The sequence below is a fragment of the Oncorhynchus gorbuscha genome, unplaced genomic scaffold (assembly GCF_021184085.1).
Source record: "Oncorhynchus gorbuscha isolate QuinsamMale2020 ecotype Even-year unplaced genomic scaffold, OgorEven_v1.0 Un_scaffold_5:::fragment_6:::debris, whole genome shotgun sequence".
Lineage (NCBI taxonomy): Eukaryota > Metazoa > Chordata > Actinopteri > Salmoniformes > Salmonidae > Oncorhynchus > Oncorhynchus gorbuscha.
The window spans coordinates 18,771-42,232 of record NW_025745329.1 but is presented as its reverse complement, the minus strand read 5'-3'; the positions used below and the strand labels follow the sequence as shown (position 1 = coordinate 42,232).

The window sequence follows — 23,462 nt, the reverse complement described above, 5'->3', positions numbered from 1 at the left end:
CCAAAGGTGGCAAACGCCAAGTACTTCTGCACCGTCGATGTGGTGAATGGTTTCTGGACCATGACAGTTGACCCTCGTGACCAACACAAGTTGGCTTTTTCTTTCTCGAACAAGCTCTTCACATTCAATTGTTGCCTGTTCGGGTATGTGAACTCCCCCTTAGAGTTCAACATCTTCCTGCACAAGGCAATGCCTTATCATCCCAGGGGGATGATAATCTACATGGACAACGTTCTCATGAGAAGTTGAGACTTGGTCACATCACCTCAACAAGTTGGACCACGTTCTTATCCAACTCGGGATGGGGCCATCAGGAAGTTTGGCCATCATGAAATGGCAATGGCGCAGAACCAAGGTAAACTACGTTGGGCTTCTGGTGGGTGCTGAGGGCATCCTGCCACAGTCTAACAGAATCCAAGCAGTCTGCAACATCAAAACACCTACAAACATTCATGAGATGCGAAGTTTCTAGGGAGTATGTAATTACTCCATTCAATTCATCGAAAACTATGCCGACTTGCACGACAGTGTTTGTTCAGAGGCCTTTGACCTGTCTTCTTCAGAAAGACACCCAATTAGTTTGGGATGGCACTCACGATGAACCTGTGGCTTCCTTGAAAAACCTGCTTTGCGAGGCACCCTGCCTGGTGTACCCCAACAAAGATTCAGAAACCCGGATTATGCGACGTTCAGAATGACACTGTAGAGGAAATGAATTAATTAGCGACTGTTGTAAAATCGATATTCTGATATTCTTTGAGTTAATTTGGGAAATAGAAACTCAATAAAGCCAAACTTTCCCATGGTGCCCCAGGTTAATTGAGTTAATAATTACCTGATTAATTTAATCATGTAATTATAAACCGTCAATCATTCGATGAACAGCAGTCATCACAATCAATCCAACGTCACGACAATGGTCTATTTGCATGTAGGCGTACTGCAGCTCTGATTGTTTATGCCGCACAGGGCTGTGTGTATGGTAGTAGTGTGAGTAGTGTGTGTCAACACAATAGAATCCTACTCCGATGCGTTCTGCATCCGTTTTCAATGTTTGGAAAATACATACTTTCATCTTTCATCAGAACTGAAAATTAACTTGATTTCAACGTCTAGAAAATATGTCTAAAATACATATTTTCAATGTAATTCTGCTCAAAGGGTAGAGAATTTCCTAGTCGGTTCTTTCCTACAAGTCTCTGGCATCCCCACTAGAATATCACCATCGGTTAGCTAAACCTGTGGGCATTCTGTTAACGCCATGGTCTCTGCTCACCTCCCTGTCAGCAGTTTAAACCTGACTCACTCATGTTTGTTCAGTGTTTGTGAAACTCACATGATGTGAGCACAACATAAAGAGCAAGGAGCTGGGAGGTCTATTAATAGCTATTTTTTTCATGAATGACACTGTGGCTACTATTAGACATCAACAAACATAGCCTATACCCTTGGATGGGCCCTGACCATAAGTTGTAATCATCTTGCACACAGGCACATAAATACACACACACACACACACACACACACACACACACACACACACACACACACACACACACACACACACACACACACACACACACACACACACACACACACACACACACACACACACACACACACACACACACACACACACAAGTCTAATTGACACGCACGCATATACACACACCTCCCTAATCGGCACTGATCAGTGGGTTTGGTCAGTTAACCCTCACATGCACTTTCCTGTTTTTGCTGTGAGGATGTGGTTAAATCCGCACTTTCAATGCTTCTGCTGCAATCAATACACGACACGCACACAGGCCTACCTCTCATTCACACTTTAATACATTGGAATAACTATCACTTTAAATCAATATCACTTTCCTAGTAAGCTATTTTGTCAGGGAAACACGAAAATAATAGGCAACCGTTGATGTAAGCCTTGTTCACATTTGCTTTGGAGAATCTAGCTCACCAGTCAGAAAAGAGGTACTAAATTCAATAAGCACCCAGGTGTTACGCAACATATGGGCTAATTAAGTTGCAGCATCACTTGGGACACTTCAAAAGCAAAAAAGGTATGCAAATAGTATGTCCTCTGCAAATAACACGATTGTGACTGACTCATGGCAGAACATGTGCCTGAGCCTCAAGGAGAGGAATCAAGGAGGATGGAGCTCACCTGCCCTCTGTTGGTCAACTGTCGTTCATCTAAAATTTCCTGGAGCAATAAAGAGTATGATTTCAATATTTACTCAATCTTGATCCACTATACCAAAACTGAAAATGTACAAAAACAATTACTGCATAACTCATGCTATTCACTCATCTTGAGACTTTGGCCAAGATTCAATCAGATCAAGCGTTAATGTCGATAACCAAGGTGTAACTGTGTTGGAGATGTCAAATCAGTGAGCAGCTGTTCTTGATCATTTTCATGAAGCCACACCCGTCCCACTTGTGTTAGATGTTCGGGAACAAGAAAGTGTGGGCTATATAGAAATTACACTCCAAATGAAAACCATTAAACAAAATGAGGACTACCATCAGCCTAATCTAGGTGTAAATTACATCTCACATTCCAGTGTTCGAACTTGCAAACAAGGCTTCATGGGATTTATCTTAATGGCAATGTCCGCTTTAGGTATGTGGACTTGACAACTCTAACACAGTTCGACCACCCAAAAACTGCTATGCGGATGTCGGCTAAATAACTTCATGCTACGCCCATACTGTTTACAAATTAAGAAAGTATGACTGACAGATAAACAGTTATTATATCTTTATTGAACATTAATGAGTATGATAAAGCTCTCAATGTATGAACTCTAATAATATAGTATAAAAATAAAAAAAGTACAAATAACAACAGTCATTGTAAACATCCATAACAAGATAAAGCAACAGTTTATCATGTCAGTATTTCTTCAGCACAGTATAATGTGTTTTGATAATGTAGTGTGTCATACTGTTTGAAAACCATGCCTCCAAACAAAAATAAATTCAGAACAAATCCCAAACAGCTGGGAGAAACCTAGTTTTCCCCCCTGGAATTAATTACACTGAACAAAAATACAAAATGCAATGCGCAACAATTTAAAAGACTTTACTAAGGTAAAGTTAATTTACAGAAAAGCCATAAATCTATGGATTTCACATGTCTGGCAATACAGATATGCATATGTTGGTCACAGATATCTTTAAAAATAAAGGTAGTGCATGGTTCAGAAAACCAGTCAGTAACTGGGTGTGACCACCATTTGCCTCATCTCTTTCGCAAAGAGTTGATCAGGGTGTTGATTATGGTCTGTGGAATGTTGTCCCACTCTTCAATGGCAGTGCGAAGTTGCTGGATATTGGTGGGAACTGGAACACGCTGTCGTACACGTCAATCCAGAGCATCCCAAACATGCTCAATGGGTGAAATGTCTGGTGAGTATGCAGGCCATGGAAGAACTGGGACATTTTCATCTTCCTTGCGACATTGGGCCGTGCATTATCATGCTGAAACATGAGGTGATGACCGGTGGATGAATGGCACGACAATGGGCCTCAGGATCTCATCATGATAAAATGCAATTGTGTTCTTTGTCCGTAGCTTATGCCTGCCATAACCCCACTGCTACCATGGGGCACTCTGTTCACATTGCCATCAGCAAACTGCTCACCCACACGACACCATACACGCCATCTGCCATCTGCCCGGTACAGTTGACACCCGGGATTCATCTGTGAAGTGCACACTTCTCCAGCGTGCTACTGGCCATCGAAGGTGAGCATTTGCCTACTGAAGTCGGATGCGGCGTCGAACTGCTGTCAGGTCAAGACACTGGTGAGGACGATGAGCACAAAGATGAGCTTTCCTGAGACGGTTTCTGACAGTTTGTGCAGAAATTCACAGTAAACCCACAGTTTCATCAACTGTCCGGGTGGCTGGTCTCAAACGATCCCGCAGGTGAAGAAACCAGATGTGGAGGTCCTGGGCTGGCATGGTTACACGTGGTCTGCGCTTGTGAGGCTGGTTGGAAGTACTGCCAAATTCTCTAAAATGATGTTGGAGGCGGCGTATGGCAGAGAAATGGACATTCAATTCTCTGGCAACAGCTCTGGTGGACATTCCTGCAGTCAACATGCCAAAACTTGAGACATCTGTGGCAAAACAGCACATTTTAGAGTGGCCTTTTATTGTATCCAGCACAAGGTGCACCTGTGTAATGATCATGCTGTTTAATCAGTTCCTTGATATGCTACACTTGTCAAGTGGATGGATTACCTTGGCAAATGAAAAAATTCTCACTAACAAGGATGTAAACAAATTTGTGGACAACATTTGAGAGAAATTAGCTTTTTGTGCGTATGGAACCTTTCTGTGATCTTTTATTTCAGCTCATGAAACATGGGACCAACAGTTTACATGTTGCATTTATATTTTTGTTCAGTATACTTATTTCATACAAAACAGCCAAAATGGCCTAATGCAAGTCCATATTTTCCAGGGAAGGCACAAAAAATGTGATCAAAAACAATGTAATACAAACTGTGGCCTAAAATGGCCATTTCAGTAAAAAATGGCTACACACAGGGAGGGCATCATTGGTAGAGGTTGTTGTAAGATAATATGGAATAGAAAAACAGGCAAGTAACATGATGGATGAGGAGGAGCTGTGGGCGAGTCAGTCAGTCTGCATATCCAATGCTGCCGTAGGGCTGGATTGTGCCACACAACAGAAATAAAATGTAAATAAGAGAAGTTCGCCACAGGGCTTCTTAGATACGGCAGAGAAAGGGAGGGGATATATAACACCAGGTATCATAGCCTAGTGGCGGATGCGACATGTGATGGTTAGTCCAGTAGTATGCCGTGCATTATATCCTGTAGAGGGGAGGGGGGGACGGGACACCGATGAGCTCAATTTGGGCGTCCATGTTTGAGCTTGTCGATGTGGAATGTGAGTTTTAGGGCAGGCCCGAGCTTCAAGCCCATGTATTTCATCATCATGTCGCTGCGTAGTAACAAGAGGGCTTTGCCATCAATCTCCTGCAAAACATAGGAGTGGGATAACATTTTAATTTGCTATTAAGGTTATAAACTCAACAAAACACTTAAGAATTTGAAAATACTTCCACTAAAAACAATGGCAAAACATACAGTGCATTGGGAAAGTATTCACACCCCTTGACTTTTTCCACATTTTGTTACGTTAGAGCCATATTCTAAAAGGGATTAAATGATTTTTTTCACTCATCAATGTACACACATTATCCCATAATGACAAAGTGAAAACAGTTTTTTATACATGTTTGAAAATGTATTAAAAACAAAAACAGAAATACCTTATTTACATAAGTATTCAGACCCTTTGCTATGAGACTCGAAACTGAGCTCAGGTGCATCCTGTTTCCATTGATTTTCCTTGATGTTTCTACAACTTGATTGGAGTCCACCTGTGGTAAATTCTATTGATTGGACATTATTTGGAAAGGCACACAACTGTCTATATAAGGTCAAACAGTTGACAGTGCATGTCAGAGCAAAAACCAAGCCATGAGTTCGAAGGAATTGTCCGTAGAGATCCGAGACAGGATTGTGTCAAAGCACAGATCTGGGGACGGCTACCAAAGAAATTCTGCAGGATGAAGGTCCCCAAGAACACAGTGGCCTCCATCATTCTTAAATGAAAAAAGTTTGGAACCACCAAGACTCAGGAGTGGCTTTGACACAAGTCTCTGAATGTCCTTGAGCTGTGCAGCGACGCTCCCCATCCAACCTGACAGAGCTTGAGAGGATCTGCAGAGAAGAATGGGAGAAACTCCCTAAATACAGGTGTGCCAAGCTTGTAGAGTCATACCCAATATGACTCTTGGGTAGACTCTAATCACTGCTAAAGGTGCTTCAACAAAGTACTGAGTAAAGGGTCTGTAAACATATGTAAATGTGATCTTTTAAATTTTTTAAATACATTTGCAAAATGTTTATAAAAACCAGTTTTTGCTTTCTCATTATGGGGTATTGTGTGTAGATTGAGGGGGAAAAATCAATTTAATAATTTAATTAAGCTGTAAAGTCACAAAATGTGGAAAAAGTCAAGGGGTGTGAATACTTTCCGAATGCACTGTAAGTGTCCCTCTATGCTGAGTGTTCTGTCGGGCTGATACGTACATATACAATAGGATAGTACTGTTCTATTAAATTCTGTAGATACGTACGTGTTTTCTGAAGAGATCTGCGTGGGGGGCCAGTAGGGGGTCTATGTCTCTGATGAACTGCATGACGTCCTTCACCGTCCACAGGTTGGGGTCCTGGCCACTGGGCCGAGGGCTCTCTCTGAAACGCTCAGAGCCTGTCGGATGGCGGGTCAGAGTAGAGATACAGAGGAACATTAGTCACCAATCACCAGCAGGGTTTGTTATTATGGGATGATGAGCAACTCCATCGAAAGTGTTACCAAAAAGCCATACACAATCCATAAATTAGCTTGGCTAAAAATCGAATCAAATCCACTGGACAATATCATTTTTGCCTTTAATGACATGCGCTGCATTAAAGATAAACCCCGACCTGAAGAGTTGAGATGTAGCAACTTGGTGGGGGACCGCAGGCCCAGAGGATGCCCTGTCGAGCCCGGGGACAGGGGGCTCTTTTTTAAGTGCCCCGAACCCCCTACACCGTTCACCATGAGGAAGGGCTCACCTGGAACAACATGGACAGGAGAGTTAATGACAAGGCCCAAGTGACACACCTGTAGCTTAACTGTAGTCAAAAGTTTGCTTAGTGGGACATTACTGGCTACACTTTGGGCTGTTGCGGTGACCGTATTACCGCCACACCGGCAGTCTTGAGTTATGACCGCAGTAAAATTCCATGCGACTGTTGAGTCATGGTAATCTCCTCTTATGCAGTCCGGACATGCTTTGGTAATACCGAACTTGCTAACGACCATCAGGTCCCAATGGCCTGGAACTCAGGGCTCTATTGTCCCTCCAACTACTCTGACATCAATGCAAATGTTATCGAAAATCACTTATTATCAAAACAGTATTGCGCTTTCAAAACTCACCTCAATGTGATGATCAATTTGAAGAAAGAAGTTCAACAGCAGGTTGAAAGTGAGTGTAAAACATGGTCGTTGTGGATGTTGTTTCAAAGCCTAACACAACAAAATGGACAGCGCTTTCTAAGGTGATGATTAATTCAAAACACCAATACGCATTTTAGAGCTTATGCATACGCATTAATTTATGAGCCCAAGTCCGAAAAATACCTAAATTAAAATGATGATGGTGCATACATAGCCTACCACATAATACACATGGCAAAAAAAACATAAAACAAAACTGATTTAAAATGTCTTTGGTACATAATTGGTCTAGCCTATACAAATTTGAGTAATCGCCATTGAGTGTGGACTGTATTATTATTTTACATTTACATTTAAGTCATTTAGCAGACGCTCTTATCCAGAGCGACTTACAAATAGGATATTATACTGGATGGACTGGTTACCTTATGCTACGCTCCAAAATGTCTATCCATGAGTCTGGGAGAGAACATACAGTGGGGCAAAAAAGTCAGCCACCAATTGTGCAAGTTCTCCCACTTAAAAAAATGAGAGAGGCCTGTAATTTTCATCATAGGTACACTTCAACTATGACAGACAAAATGAGAAGAAAAAACTCCAGAAAATCACATTGTAGGATTATGGTGGAAATTATGGTGGAAAGTAAGTATTTTGTCAATAACAAAAGTTAATCTCAATACTTTATTATATACCCTTTGTTGGCAATGACAGAGGTCAAATGTTTTCTGAAAGTCTTCACAAGGTTTTCACACACCGTTGCTGGTATTTCGGCCCATTCCTCCATGCAGATCTCCTCTAGAGCAGTGATGTTTTGGGGCTGTTGCTGGGCAACACGGACTTTCAACTCCCTCCAAAGATTTTCTATGGGGTTGAGATCTGGAGACTGGCTAGGGCACTTCAGGACCTTGAAATGCTTCTTACGAAGCCCCTCCTTCGTTGCCCAGCCACGTTTCATCTTCAATGCCCTTGCTGATGGAAAGAGGTTTTCACTCAAAATCTCACGAAAGACCCAGCCACGTTTCATCTTCAATGCCCTTGCTGATGGAAGGAGGTTTTCACTCAGGTTTTCATTCATTCTTTCCTTTACATGGATCAGTCGTCCTGGTCCCTTTGCAGAAAAACAGCCCAAAGCATGATGTTTCCACCCCCCATGCTTCACAGTAGGTATGGTGTTCATTGGATGCAACTCGGCATCCTTTGTCACGACGAGTTGAGTTTTTTTTTTTGTGTTACTGATGGTAGGCTTTGTTACTTTGATCCCAGCTCTCTGCAGTTCATTCACTAGGCCCCCCCCGTGTGGTTCTGGGATTTTTGCTCACCGTTCTTGTGATCATTTTGACCCCACGGGGTGAGATCTTGCGTGGAGCCCCAGATTGAGGGAGATTATCAGTGGTCTTGTATGTCTTCCATTTCCTAATAATTGCTCCCACAGTTGATTTCTTCAAACCAAGCTGCTTACCTATTGCAGATTCAGTCTTCCCAGCCTGGTGCAGGTCTACAATTTTGTTTCTGGTGTCCTTTGACAGCTCTTTGGTCTTTGGCCATAGTGGAGTTTGGAGTGTGACTGTTTGAGGTTGTGGACAGGTCTTTTATACTGATAACAAGCTCAAACAGGTGCCATTAATACAGGTAACGAGTGGAGGACAGAGGAGCCTCTTAAATAAGAAGTTACAGGTCTGTGAGAGCCAGAAATCTTGCTTGTTTGTAGGTGACCAAATACTTATTTTCCACCATAATTTACAAATAAATCCATTAACAATCCTACAATGTGATTTTCTGGATCCCCCCCTCATTTTGTCTGTCATAGTTGAAGTGTACCTATGACGAAAAGTATAGGCCCTTCTCATCTTTTTAAGTGGGAGAGCTTGCACAATTGGTGGCTGACTAAATACTTTTTTGCCCCACTGTATAACCCTAGGCGATGCTGTTGGATGTGCAGGGCGGCTTACAGATAGGCCTACAATTATAGTGAATTTGTATTTGATTTTGAATAGCCAGTTAATAGGAATTTTTTAAAAATATATTCATAATTAATTGGGTGACACATTACCTTTCGCTATACAGACTACCTCACCACCATGCCTTTCCTTCTCCTCCTCGCTCTCCTTTATTCCTTTCTCGAGCGTGCAGAGGTGCTGTCAACAGTTTAGTGGAATTTGTTTTGTTGTGAAAACATGTTACCATCGATTGAAAAACGTATTGGCGAGAAAGTGCACGGTCTCCATTCACTATTTGAGTGCATGCAGATGACATGTATTTTTCCCCCTCCCCATTTGATAATGAGCCATTCTAAATCTAAACAAATTGTAAGGTTTATATCATTCACAACTAAAGTTGCCAAATAACTCTAAACCTAGCGTATAGGACCTGTTTCAAATGATCACTTTTACACTCAACATAACCACTTCATATGCGCACTCGCTCTGGAATGGGGAAAAATATCCTTTCTATTTTATTCAGCTAAGTTCAATTATATAAAATCATGGCACGGGACTTTTAAGCATAGCTTAATGAATAAGACTACAGTCTATGGCATGGAGCATAGCCAGATGCCAACTCACATTCTGTTCCTCTGAAATACATTTTCATCATATCATGTTTCTTTAGACATGACTAAAATAAATGATGAATATATTGTGACGGTGTATATTAAATAAAATATACACCATCACAATAAATCCATTATAGTGAAGTCTAAAAGAAACATGATTTGAAGAAAATGTATTTCAGAGGAACAGAATATGAGTTGGCATACTGTATATTATCTGGCTATGCTCCATGCCATAGGCTGTAGACTTGTTCGCTTAGCTGACAAGGTACAAGCTGCTGATGAGCTTGCCTTTGGGACAACTATATATATTTTAAAAAAGTCTAATCTTAGACTTTCTTAAAACGTAGATGTTCCAAAGGCACGCTCATCACTAGCTTGTATGTGGCTTGTATGCAATTTATATTCGTGGAGGCCTGGAAATGCTAAACGTGTTTCTGTTAATTAACGGTCAATTACCGTGAGACCGGCAGACTTTTGCATTACAAAAACCAGCTGACCTCCAGTCCTAGCTACACCCTAAAATAAGAGTTTTTGTTTGTACACAAATGTTTTCCATTTGTTTGTCCCATTAGAGGTGCATGTTTCTATTTTCATCAATCAAGTCATTTTAAATGAAGCGTTAAGGATTTCCTAGGGAGCTGTACCTTCTGAGGAGAGGCAAAGGTTTTTGGCCAGCTTGTGGGGGAGGGGGCTGTAGTAGGAGTCTTGAAGGAACCGCTTGGAGCCTCTTCCTGGACCCGTCGTGAGGCCCTCCCTAAAACTTCTCCTTTCTGGAGAGAGTCGTAACAGAAAGGAAAACTAGTGAGGAGTGAAAAGTAAATACCTACATACTTGACTCAAATCGACACTGTTACAATGGTGAAAAGGCCAAAAAGAAACAACTCTTTTCTGTCCTGAACCAACAGTAAAGTCAAGGTTATGCCCCAGTACAGTGTGTGTGCTGACCTGGGTGGGCGTGGCTATCGTAATGCAGTCCCCCTTGGGGAACGGGCTGGCTGCAAAACAGAGGGTCACAGTAGAGGTAGTGACAGAGTTTCTCCAGGAAGCGCAGGACGTACGTGACGCTGTTGACCGTGGGCAGGGTGAGGGTATGGTGCTGCTGGTCAAAGTGGGCTGCATGGGACAGACACAGAGGGCAAGGGTTCGGCACAGACAGCCAATTCCTCACATTTAGCAGCAATGCCAAGGGAATAGGAGATATAGAGATTTGGTTTAATCAATTTCAGGAAGAAAAAATCTACCAGTCTGTTTTAACAACTGGTCCTGATGTAGTGCACAGGGAGGCTTGAAATAAATGAAGGAAAAATAATATTTTTTAAGGAAATGCAAAGACTCTGATTATCTCTATAACTAAACCTATAATAAAGCTTATAGAGAGTATAGCCCATACAGAAAGCAGGTACCAGTCCTTACCCGATATGACCTCTCCTCCGTGACCTGGCTTGAGGCAGGAGAAGACAGAGCTCTGGTTGTGGGCACAGTCCACACAGGCCTGGACACACTGCTGTAGCACCGAGGAAGCCCGGCCTGGACCAAAGTGGTCGGGCAGCTGCTGCACCCGCCGCCCGTCCAAGTGGGGTCCCACTTTCCCATACTTGTTCAGGTATACACACACTGTGGGGACACGTAGGTAGATGCAGGCAGTCACGCACACAAACACAGAGGCATCTAACATTCAGCGTGTTTACCACTTTGGCTGAAAAAGGCAGATTTGACTTAATGCTCCAAACATATTTAACAATATCACATTTTCATCGATGATTGACTCGCAAGGATGTCCGAGGGCATACAATTATTCATAATACAGGTTGCACTGGGCTCCACAGAAATCCATATGAGTGTTAATTGTAGTGATGAAGTACTACTTTGTGTGTGTGTACCTGTTGCAGCATGCAAGGCGGCGCTGGGGATGGTGGCGTTGTCCAGGGGCACCGTGCTGGTGTCTGGCTCTGGCATACTGCTGTTGGGGGAAACAGGCACGGGGTTGGGCACCACCCGCGGTTTTCTCTGTTCACACAGACACACACACACACATATACACAACGTTTAGTGGGGTGGTATGCGCTCATCCATAAAAATTAAAAAAACACTTGTCCCAGGTGCTGGATTAGTCACATTGTTTGTGTGGTTACCTTGCTGCCGGGCTTGGGCCCTCTCTTTTTGGGGATCTTGATAGACTCCACTTGACCCTCCTGCATCCTCTGGGCCCAGTCGGCTGGCAGCCTCCCTCTGGGCCGGGACATGGGTCGCCCTGGGCCTGCCATGGCACCCTCCAGCCAGCCTGCTCTCTTCGCCCAGCCCAACTAAACACAGAGGAGGAGTGAGAGGACAATGTTAGGGTTAGTATGCACTGTATATTATATTAATATAATAATACAATATATTAATCACTCTAGATGTCAATGGGAGGGCAAACATTACTTTTCTCAGTAGCAGTGGAATTAGAATATAAGTGAATTCTTGACTTTAGTTCAACTTTTGACCAACAAGGTTGTTATTATAAAAGAGTGTTTGGGTACTGCGACACAGGATGAAACATCCAACCCTACCCCACCCACACTTCCCAACCCCGGGTCCTTGGTCTGTACCTTACTCCCCGGTTTGGGGCCTCTCTTCTTGGGGACCTTGATATGCTCCAGTCCATTTCTGGGCAGGGGGGCTTGTGTTCCTACTCCGGCCCCCTTCTGGCCACAGAGCCCTGTCAGCTTGGCTTTCCTGCGGCCTGGCTTGCGTCCCCGTTGGCCAGGCGGCTGTCCTGGCATGGGGTGCATGGCTGTTCCCACGCTATCGTCTGAAAGGCAACCGAGGGTCTTGGGTAGCACTGCTGTCCCCAGAGAGAGAAAGAGCAATAGGGGGAGTGTAAAAAAAAAACTGTTCAAACAGGATGTTAATGAATCAAACAAATGCAATTTATCCTCTAGTCTAGAGATCAGAGATCGGAGGCGGCAGGGTAGCCTAGTGGTTAGAGCGTTGGACTAGTAACCGGAAGGTTGCAAGTTCAAATCCCTGAGCTGACAAGGTACAAATCTGTTGTTCTGCCCCTGAACAGGCAGTTAACCCCCTGTTCCTAGGCCATCATTGAAAATAAGAATTTGTTCTTAACTGACTTGCCTTGTAAAATAAATATATTAATTATTTCCTTCATCCATTAAAATGCAGCCGGACAGGAAACAATGAATGTCAGATTCAGGAAGTAGCATCAAAGTAACACATAACCAACCAGGGAAAGAGCAGCGACTTAATCAAAATCATGACAGACTCAATGACATAAACAGCCAGTGATAGGCAATAATGCCTCTAACAACACAGCTTTTGTGTTAAGGAAGGCTATGGTGACCCAGTTTGCTTTCAGCTGCGGAACAAAGAGGCAACTTGTGTTATACACTTGTGTTACACTCTATCCTTCATAGAGAAGGATGAGAGACAGACAGAAAAAGAGTGTTGCCAGGACCACAAATACAAACTCCATCTAGACACCGTTGCCCTAGAGCACACAACAAACTATTCCTGTCTTGGCTTAAACATCAGCACCACAGGTAACTTCCATAAAGCTGTGAATGATCTGAGAGGCAATTTTTATTTTATTTTTTAATTTCACCTTTATTTTACTAGGCAAGTCAGTTAAGAACAAATTCTTATTTTCAATGACGGCCTAGGAACAGTGGGTTAACTGCTTGTTCAGGGGCAGAACGACAGATTTGTACCTTGTCAGCTCGGGGATTTGAACTTGCAACCTTTCGGTTACTAGTCCAACACTCTAACCACTAGGCTACCCTGCCACCCCAGAAGGGCCTTCTACGCCATCAAAAAGACACAAAATTCAACATACCAATTAGAATCTGGCAAAAAATCTTGAATCAGTTATACAGTGCCTTCAGAAAGTATTCACAACCCCTTGACATTTTCCAAACGTTGTTGTGTTACAGCCTGAATTTAAAATGGATTACATTTAGATTTTCTGTCACTGGCCTACATGCCCATAATGTCAAAGTGGAATTATGTTTTTCAAAATGTGTAATAATTAATAAAAAAATGAAAAGCTGAAATGTCTTGAGTCAATAAGTATTCAACCCCTTTGTTATGGCAAGCCTAAATCAGTTCAGGAGTAAACATTTCCTTAACAAGTCACATAATAAGTTGCATGTGTGCCATAATAGTGTTTAACATGATTTTAAATGACTATATCATCTCTGTGCCCCACACATACAGATAATTGTAAGGTCCCCCAGTCGAGAAGTGAATTTCAAAACACAGATTCAACTATAAAGACCACCATTTTCCAATGAATGCCTCGCAATGGACACCTATTGGTAGATGGGTAGAAAAAAAAGACATTGAATATTCCTTTGAGCATGGTGAAGTTATTAATTACACTTTGGATGGTGTATCAATACCCCCAGTCACAATTTTCAAACATTCCATAACAAAACCATCACCTATAGAGAGATTAACCTAGAGAAGAGTCCCCTCAGCAAGCTGGTCCTGGGGCTATGTTCACACACAGAGCCTGGACAGCAACACAGTTAGACCTAACCAAATCATGAGAAAACAAAAAGATAATTACTGACACCGTGGAAAGAATTGACCAAAAAACCTGAGCAAACTGCAATGCTATTTGGCCCAGAATACCACTGAGACGGACCCAAAATTAAGGAAAGCTTTGACTATGTACAAACTCAGTGAGCATAGCCTTGCTATTGAGAGGCCACTGTAGGCAGACCTGGCTCTCAAGAGAAGACAGGCTATGTTCACACTGCCCACAAAATGAGGTGGAAAGAGCTGCACTTCTTAACCTCCTGCCAAATGTATGACCATATTAGAGACACATATATCTCTCAGATTACACAGACCCATGAAGAATTCGAAAAACAAATCAAATTTGTATAAATACATTTTTTGGGGATAAACTCTCATATCCATTAGGTAAAATACCACAGTGTGCCATCACAGCAGCAAGATGTGTGACCTGTTGCCCCAAGAAAAAGGGCAACCAGTAAAACACAAACACCAATGTAAATATAACCCATATTTCTGTTGATTTATTTTCCATTTTGAACATTGTTACAACTCTGTACATAGCCATAAAAAAGCATTTTAAATGTCTCTACTCCTTCGAAACTTTGGGTGTTTAATATTTACTGTTCTTTCCTGATTGTTTATTTTACTTTGGTTTATTATCTATTCACTTGCTTTGGCAATGTAAACATACAGTATGTTTCCCATGCCAATAAAGCCCTATGAATGGAATTGAGAGAGTTCTTCACTGAGATAGAGATCAATGGCAAAACTTGCAATGAGTGATACAAAGCAAACAACTCACTTCAGGCACACACACACACAATAAAGGGTGAGACAAACCAATACAGACCCTGCACAACAGAGGCTCCTGAGCTTTGTGAAGTGGCTCTGATACAAACCAATCAAGCCCAGACAGACAGACAAAGACAGTGAAAGTAGACAGTAGAGTTCCTCTGCACTAGGTTACCCGTGTGACTCTTCCTCTCTGCACACTTCCTTCCTCTCTTGAGTTTTGATACACTTGCAAGGCCTCGCCAATGGGGACCGGACAAGACCAAATTCCTCATAAACCGCAGACTCTCGCTCGTTGTAATCTCTGTGCAATTCTCACCAGAGGAAAAAGCAAACCAGTAGCCTACCGAGGCCCATCAAGTAGAACATGCTGACAACTGCCTGGGAAATAAGTGTAGTAGCAATAAAGACGCAAACTGCCGATAGCTGTCAGATATGGTGTTAACATTTATCTTTAAACGTCACACCCTGTAGTACACACCCTTTCATTCTTAGGGGCCAGGCCAAGTCTAAATCACACTCTGCCTAAAGTGTATGAAGCAACGACGATGACAATATGTGCAGCATTGCAAAGTCACACACGAATGCGGACACTCGCACTAACACATGACTTGGCCTGTGGGGCAATATACCAGACTTGGGTTCAAATAAAAGTGTATTTGACTATCTGGTATTTAAAATACTTTTTTTCTGTGTATTTGAGTATTTTCAAATACACAGCTTAAAACAAGTACTTTTGAGTATTTGAATGGTTATTTGTAAAAAAAATAAATAAATAAATACTCTACCAAATTGTAATTGATAGTATTACCAAATACTTATTTCAAACACTATTTTCAAATACCTGGGTTAAACACATGGGAGTGTATATGAGTCAGTGTATTTTCAAATACTTTCCGAGAGTATTTCCAAATAACAATAAAATATTCAACTTGTCTTTTCAAATATAATATATTAGAATACTTAATTCATTTACATCTTAGTCATTTAGCAGATACTCTTTGAAGAGGTAGGGTTTCACATGTTTTACGGAAGAAAATACAATGCTGTTCTAGCTTCAGGGGGAAGGTGGTTCCACCATTGTGGTGCAAGGACAGAGAAGAGCTTGGACTGGGCTGGTGGGAGCTGCCAAGAGACCAGAGGTACATCTCTGTGCAATTGTGAAAGTAATTGAGACATTTGAAATGGTATTTGAACCCAGGTTTGTAAAATACACAAACCCATAATAGCACGCACCGAAAAAGTCTGCAGGTTATAATTATACTCATGTGCACGTCAGTATCAGATAATGTGCCTAGCATAAGTATTCACCCCCACTTGGATTTTCTTCACATTTTGTTGCGTTACAAAGTGGGATTAAAATGGATTGAATTGTGATTTATTTTGTCACAAACTACACAAAATACTCCTTAATGTCAAAGTAAAAAGAAAATTCTATAAATGTTTACAAATTAATAAAAAATAAAAAAAACATCTTGGTTATATAGGCATTAATTTGTTATGGCAAGCCTAAATAAGTTCAGGAGTAAAATTGAGCTTAAAAAATGACATAATAAGTTGCACGGACTAAGTCTGTGTGCAATAATAGGGGGTAACATGATTTTTGAATGACTACACCATCTACACTACATAACCAAAAGGAAGTGGACACCTACTCGTCGAACATCTCATTTGAAAATCATTGGCATTAATATGGAGTTGGTCCCCCCTTTGCTGCTATAACAGCCTCCACTTTTCTTCCAAAGGCTTTCCACGAGATGTTGGAATATTGCTGCGGGGACTTGCTTCCATTAAGCCACAAGAGCATTAGTGAGGTCGAGCACTGATGTTGGGCGATTCGGCGCTCCAATTCAACCCAAAGGTGTTCGATGGGGTTGAGGTCAGAGCTCTTTGCAGGCCAGTCAAGCTCTTCCACACCGATCGACAACCCAATCCCTGTATGGACCTCGCTTTGTGCATGGGGGCATTGTCATGCTGAAACAGTAAAGGGTATTCCCCAAACTGTTGCCACAAAGTTGAAGCACAGAATTGTCTAGAATGTCATTGTATGCTGTAGCGTTAAGATTTCCCTTCACTGAAACTAAGGGGTCTAGCCCGAACCATGAAAAACAGCCCCAGACAATTATTTCGCCTCCACCAAACATCACAGTTGGCACTATAAATTGCGGCAGGTAGTGTTCTCCTGGCATCCGCCAAACCCAGATTCATCATCCAGAGAATCCGTTTCCACTGCTCCAGAGTTCAATGGCGGAGAGCTTTACACCTCTCCAGCAGGACACTTGGCATTGTGCATGGTGATCTTAGGCTTGTTACATTTACATTTACATTTAAGTCATTTAGCAGACGCTCTTATCCAGAGCGACTTACAAATTGGTGCATTCACCTTATGACATCCAGTGGAACAGTCACTTTACAATAGTGCATCTAAAACTTAAGGGGGGGTGAGAGGGATTACTTATCCTATCCTAGGTATTCCTTAAAGAGGTGGGGTTTCAGGTGTCTCCGGAAGGTGGTGATTGACTCCGCTGTCCTGGCGTCGTGAGGGAGTTTGTTCCACCATTGGGGGCCAGGGCAGCGAACAGTTTTGACTGGGCTGAGCGGGAGCTGTACTTCCTCAGTGGTAGGGAGGCGAGCAGGCCAGAGGTGGATGAACGCAGTGCCCTTGTTTGGGTGTAGGGCCTGATCAGAGCCTGGAGGTACTGAGGTGCCGTTCCCCTCACAGCTCCGTAGGCAAGCACCATGGTCTTGTAGCGGATGCGAGCTTCAACTGGAAGCCAGTGGAGAGAACGGAGGAGCGGGGTGACGTGAGAGAACTTGGGAAGGTTGAACACCAGACGGGCTGCGGCATTCTGGATGAGTTGAAGGGGTTTAATGGCACAGGCAGGGAGCCCAGCCAGCAGCGAGTTGCAGTAATCCAGACGGGAGATGACAAGTGCCTGGATTAGGACCTGCGCCGCTTCCTGTGTGAGGCAGGGTCGTACTCTGCGGATGTTGTAGAGCATGAACCTACAGGAACGGGCCACCGCCTTGATGTTGGTTGAGAACGACAGGGTGTTGTCCAGGATCACGCCAAGGTTCTTGGCGCTCTGGGAGGAGGACACAATGGAGTTGTCAACCGTGATGGCGAGATCATGGAACGGGCAGTCCTTCCCCGGGAGGAAGAGCAGCTCCGTCTTGCCGAGGTTCAGCTTGAGGTGGTGATCCGTCATCCACACTGATATGTCTGCCAGACATGCAGAGATGCGATTCGCCACCTGGTCATCAGAAGGGGGAAAGGAGAAGATTAATTGTGTGTCGTCTGCATAGCAATGATAAGAGAGACCATGTGAGGTTATGACAGAGCCAAGTGACTTGGTGTATAGCGAGAATAGGAGAGGGCCAAGAACAGAGCCCTGGGGGACACCAGTGGTGAGAGCGCGTGGTGAGGAGACAGATTCTCGCCACGCCACCTGGTAGGAGCGACCTGTCAGGTAGGACGCAATCCAAGCGTGGGCCGCGCCGGAGATGCCCAACTCGGAGAGGGTGGAGAGGAGGATCTGATGGTTCACAGTATCGAAGGCAGCCGATAGATCTAGAAGGATGAGAGCAGAGTAGAGAGAGTTAGCTTTAGCAGTGCGGAGCGCCTCCGTGATACAGAGGAGAGCAGTCTCAGTTGAATGACTAGTCTTGAAACCTGACTGATTTGGATCAAGAAGGTCATTCAGAGAGAGATAGCGGGAGAGCTGGCCAAGGACGGCACGTTCAAGAGTTTTGGAGAGAAAAGAAAGAAGGGATACTGGTCTGTAATTGTTGACATCGGAGGGATCGAGTGTAGGTTTTTTCAGAAGGGGTGCAACTCTCGCTCTCTTGAAGACGGAAGGGACGTAGCCAGCGGTCAGGGATGAGTTGATGAGCGAGGTGAGGTAAGGGAGAAGGTCTCCGGAAATGGTCTGGAGAAGAGAGGAGGGGATAGGGTCAAGCGGGCAGGTTGTTGGGCGGCCGGCCGTCACAAGACGCGAGATTTCATCTGGAGAGAGAGGGGAGAAAGAGGTCAGAGCACAGGGTAGGGCAGTGTGAGCAGAACCAGCGGTGTCGTTTGACTTAGCAAACGAGGATCGGATGTCGTCGACCTTCTTTTCAAAATGGTTGACGAAGTCATCTGCAGAGAGGGAGGAGGGGGGAGGAGGATTCAGGAGGGAGGAGAAGGTGGCAAAGAGCTTCCTAGGGTTAGAGGCAGATGCTTGGAATTTAGCGTGGTAGAAAGTGGCTTTAGCAGCAGAGACAGAGGAGGAAAATGTAGAGAGGAGGGAGTGAAAGGATGCCAGGTCCGCAGGGAGGCGAGTTTTCCTCCATTTCCGCTCGGCTGCCCGGAGCCCTGTTCTGTGAGCTCGCAATGAGTCATCGAGCCACGGAGCGGGAGGGGAGGACCGAGCCGGCCTGGAGGATAGGGGACATAGAGAGTCAAGGGATGCAGAGAGGGAGGAGAGGAGGGTTGAGGAGGCAGAATCAGGAGATAGGTGGGAGAAGGTTTGAGCGGAGGGAAGAGATGATAGGATGGAAGAGGAGAGAGTAGCGGGGGAGAGAGAGCGAAGGTTGGGACGGCGCGATACCATCCGAGTAGGGGCAGTGTGGGTGGTGTTGGATGAGAGCGAGAGGGAAAAGGATACAAGGTAGTGGTCGGAGACTTGGAGGAGTTGCAATGAGGTTAGTGGAAGAACAGCATCTAGTAAAGATGAGGTCGAGCGTATTGCCTGCCTTGTGAGTAGGGGGAAGGTGAGAGGGTGAGGTCAAAGAGGAGAGGAGTGGAAAGAAGGAGGCAGAGAGGAAAGAGTCAAAGGTAGACGTGGGGAGGTTAAAGTCGCCCAGAACTGTGAGAGGTGAGCCGTCCTCAGGAAAGGAGCTTATCAAGGCATCAAGCTCATTGATGAACTCTCCAAGGGAACCTGGAGGGCGATAAATGATAAGGATGTTAAGCTTGAAAGGGCTAGTAACTGTGACAGCATGGAATTCAAAGGAGGCGATAGACAGATGGGTAAGGGGAGAAAGAGAGAATGACCACTTGGGAGAGATGAGGATCCCGGTGCCACCACCCCGCTGACCAGACGCTCTCGGGGTGTGCGAGAACACGTGGGCGGACGAAGAGAGAGCAGTAGGAGTAGCAGTGTTGTCTGTGGTGATCCATGTTTCCGTCAGTGCCAAGAAGTCGAGGGACTGGAGGGAGGCATAGGCTGAGATGAACTCTGCCTTGTTGACCGCAGATTGGCAGTTCCAGAGGCTACCGGAGACCTGGAACTCCACGTGGGTCGTGCGCGCTGGGACCACCAGAGTAGGGTGGCCGCGGCCACGCGGTGTGGAGCGTTTGTATGGTCTGTGCAGAGAGGAGAGAACAGGGATAAACAGACACATAGTTGACAGGCTACAGAAGAGGCTACGCTAATGCAAAGGAGATTGGAATGACAAGTGGACTACACGTCTCGAATGTTCAGAAAGTTCAGCTACGTAGCAAGAATCTTATTGACTAAAATGATTAAAATGATACAGTACTGCTGAAGTAGGCCAGCTGGCAGTGGGTGCGTTGTTGACACTACACTAATGAAGTCGTTCCGTTGAGTGTAATAGTTTCTGCAGTGTTGCTATTCGGGGGCTAGCTGGCTAGCTAGCAGTGTTGTTTACGTTACGTTGCGTTAAAAGAACGACAATAGCTGGCCAGCGAACCTAGAAAATCGCTCTAGACTACACAATTATCTTTGATACAAAGACGGCTATGTAGCTAGCTATGTAGCTAGCTACGATCAAACAAATCAAACCGTTGTACTGTAATGAAATGAAGTGAAAATGTGATACTACCTGTGAATGCGACCGGGTTGTTGAGTTCTATACAGAAGACGTTGGCTAGCGTTGGCTAGCTAGCAGAGTCACCTACGTTAAGGACGACAAATAGCTGGCTAGCTAACCTCGGTAAATTAAGATAATCACTCTAAGACTACACACTCTAAACCTAAACAACACAATTATCTTGGATACGATGATACGAAGACAGCAAAGACAGCTATGTAGCTAGCTAACACTACACTAATCAAGTCGTTCAGTTGAGTGTAATAGTTTCTCCAGTGCAGCTAATCAGTGGACGTTAGCTAGCTGGCTAGTGAAGACTAGCCAGCTAGACTTGTGTACGGCTGCTCTGACGTGGAAACCCATTTCATGAAGCTCCCAACGAACAGAGGCACTTTTGGAACTCGGTAGTGAGTGTTGCCACCGAGGACAGACGGTTTTACGTGCTATGCACTCGGCGGCCCCGTTCTGTGAGCTTGTGTGGTCTACCACTTCGCAGCTAAGCCGTTGTTCCTCCTAGACCGGGGCCGGGCAGCTCTAGCAGGGTAGAAATTTGACGAACTAACTTGTTGGAAAGGTGGCATCCTATGCCGGTGCCACGTTGAAAGTCACTGAGCTCTTCAGTAAGGCCATTCTACTGCCAATGTTTGTGTATGGAGATTGCATGGCGGTGTGCTCGATATTACAAATCTGTCAGCAACGGGTGTGGCAGAAATAGCCGAATCCGCAAATTTGAAGGGGTGTCCACATACCTTTGTATATATAGTGAAAGTACCTCACACACTCAATTCTCTTTAAGGTCCCGCCGTTGAGTAGTGAATTCTAAGGACAGATTCAACCAAAAGACTGGGAACCAATTTTTCACAAAGCAAAGTCTGAATATCCCTTTGAGCATGGTGAAGTTATTAATTAGGCTTTGGATGGTGTATCAATACACCCAGAACATGTACAGACCAGCTGGCTGGAGTGTTTACAGACATATTCAATCTCTCCCTATCCCAGTCTGTTGACCACACTTGCTTCAAGATGTCCACCACTGTTCCTGTACCCAAGAAAGTGAAGGTAAATGACTATCGCCCAGTAGCACTTACATCATCATGAAATGCTTTGAGAGGCTAGTAAAGGATAATATCACCTCCACCTTACCCTACACACCCCATCAGACCCCTGATGCAAAAATAAGGAAGTTACCCCATCTAAATAAGGCAAAAGTTACATTTGAACATTCTTGAGAAAAGACAGTCATCAAATAAAGCAGGCAGCGGACCATTTTGTGGTGCTAAAACGTAAAGCTGCGACCGCAGCACAATCAATAGGTGAACAGCGCCTGGTGTTGAAATTATAGTCTAGCTAACTTGTTATGCAAGTGGCTCACAGGAAGAGATAATCTTCATTTTAATTTGACTTTATAAACAAGAGGGTTTAATTGCAGCCTATTTCTTCCGAGCTTTACATAAAATAACTTGGCTGGAGGTAGGCTATGGCTTAATAGCATCTTTCAGGAGAAAAAAAATGGTGTTCTAATAGAAGTGGGAGTTTTTCAATTAGGCCTGCTTACAACGGCAACTTTACAAAAATGTAGCATCCTACATAAAACAATCACGTAAAGAAAAAAAGATGATGTCTGTAAATGTCTGAATGTCTATCAGGAGTCTCGGGATAGCCTGCTCCTGTAATGACAGAACAGAAAATAATGTTAACTTGAGACCTAAATAGCCCCTAAATAGTATTTAGTATTTGCTAAGTTATATAGGCTACTAAGTTACTTACTCAATGGGAAAAGTTGCATTTCTCCTCGGACATGATCTTGTTGATGGCGAGTGAGATGGATGTGATTTTGATGCGCAGGCAGTCCTCAATTGACTTGTGTGAAGGCCGGTTTCTGTCATGAGTCTAGATTGCGTTCATAGGAGGACTCGCAAGTGTAAGTTGATCCAAACATTGTTAGCACATAAAATGCCAGTTCCTTTATTGCGCTCTATTCCTCTGAGCTTGCCACCCAAAACACACTCTGGGTACTCCTGATTCTTCAACGTGCGTAAGCGCAGCCTTCCAGATGAAAAGTCCAAATCATCAAACTTCCTAGTAAAGGCCTCAAGTTTTTCCACCATGTCCACAGCTGTTTTCCCTCTTCCTCGTAACTGCAGATTTAACCTGTTTAAAGTGACAGAACAGGTCAGCCCAAAAAAGAATGGAGGGGAAATCCTAATTTTCCAGAATGTGAAGGTGGTCAGCTGCTGCACATACAGTGGGGCAAAAAAGTATTTAGTCAGCCACCAATTGTGCAAGGTCTCCCACTTAAAAAGATGAGAGGCCTGTAATTTTCATCATAGGTACACTTCAACTATGACAGACGAAATGAGAAAAAAGACCAGCTGGCTGGTGTGTTTACGGACATATTCAATCTCTCCCTATCCCAGTCTGCTGTCCCCACATGCTTCAAGGTGGCCACCATTGTTCCTGTAACCAAGAAGGCAAAGGTAACTGAATTAAATGACTATGGCCCTGTAGCAATCACTTCTGTCATCATGAAGTGCTTTGAGAGACTAGTGAAGGATCATATCACCTCCACCTGACACCCTAGACTTCAATTTGCATACCGCCTCAATAGATCCAGACAATGCAATCGCCATCACACTGCCTTAACCCATCAGGACAAGAGGAGTACCTATGTAAGAATGCTGTTCATTGACTACAGCTCATACCATAGTACCCTCCAAGCTCAT

The 23,462-nt window shown here is 43.9% G+C and overlaps 1 protein-coding gene across 6 annotated transcripts in view; it reads right to left on the bottom strand.

Moving 5' to 3' along the window:
- Positions 1 to 4,309: 4,309 nt before the first annotated feature.
- The window catches only part of LOC124018388 (polycomb protein SCMH1), a gene marked incomplete at its 5' end in the record, with an annotated part of 36,435 nt that continues 17,282 nt past the window's right edge, over positions 4,310 to 23,462 (bottom strand). For 3 of the 6 annotated variants that reach the window (XM_046333681.1, XM_046333686.1, XM_046333683.1), the window contains 9 exon segments: positions 4,310 to 5,023; positions 6,193 to 6,326; positions 6,545 to 6,676; positions 10,260 to 10,385; positions 10,561 to 10,728; positions 11,029 to 11,229; positions 11,496 to 11,622; positions 11,748 to 11,918; positions 12,204 to 12,439. In XM_046333681.1, coding sequence (XP_046189637.1) covers positions 4,895 to 5,023; positions 6,193 to 6,326; positions 6,545 to 6,676; positions 10,260 to 10,385; positions 10,561 to 10,728; positions 11,029 to 11,229; positions 11,496 to 11,622; positions 11,748 to 11,918; positions 12,204 to 12,439 — 1,424 coding nt within the window. 6 annotated transcript variants of the gene reach the window in all.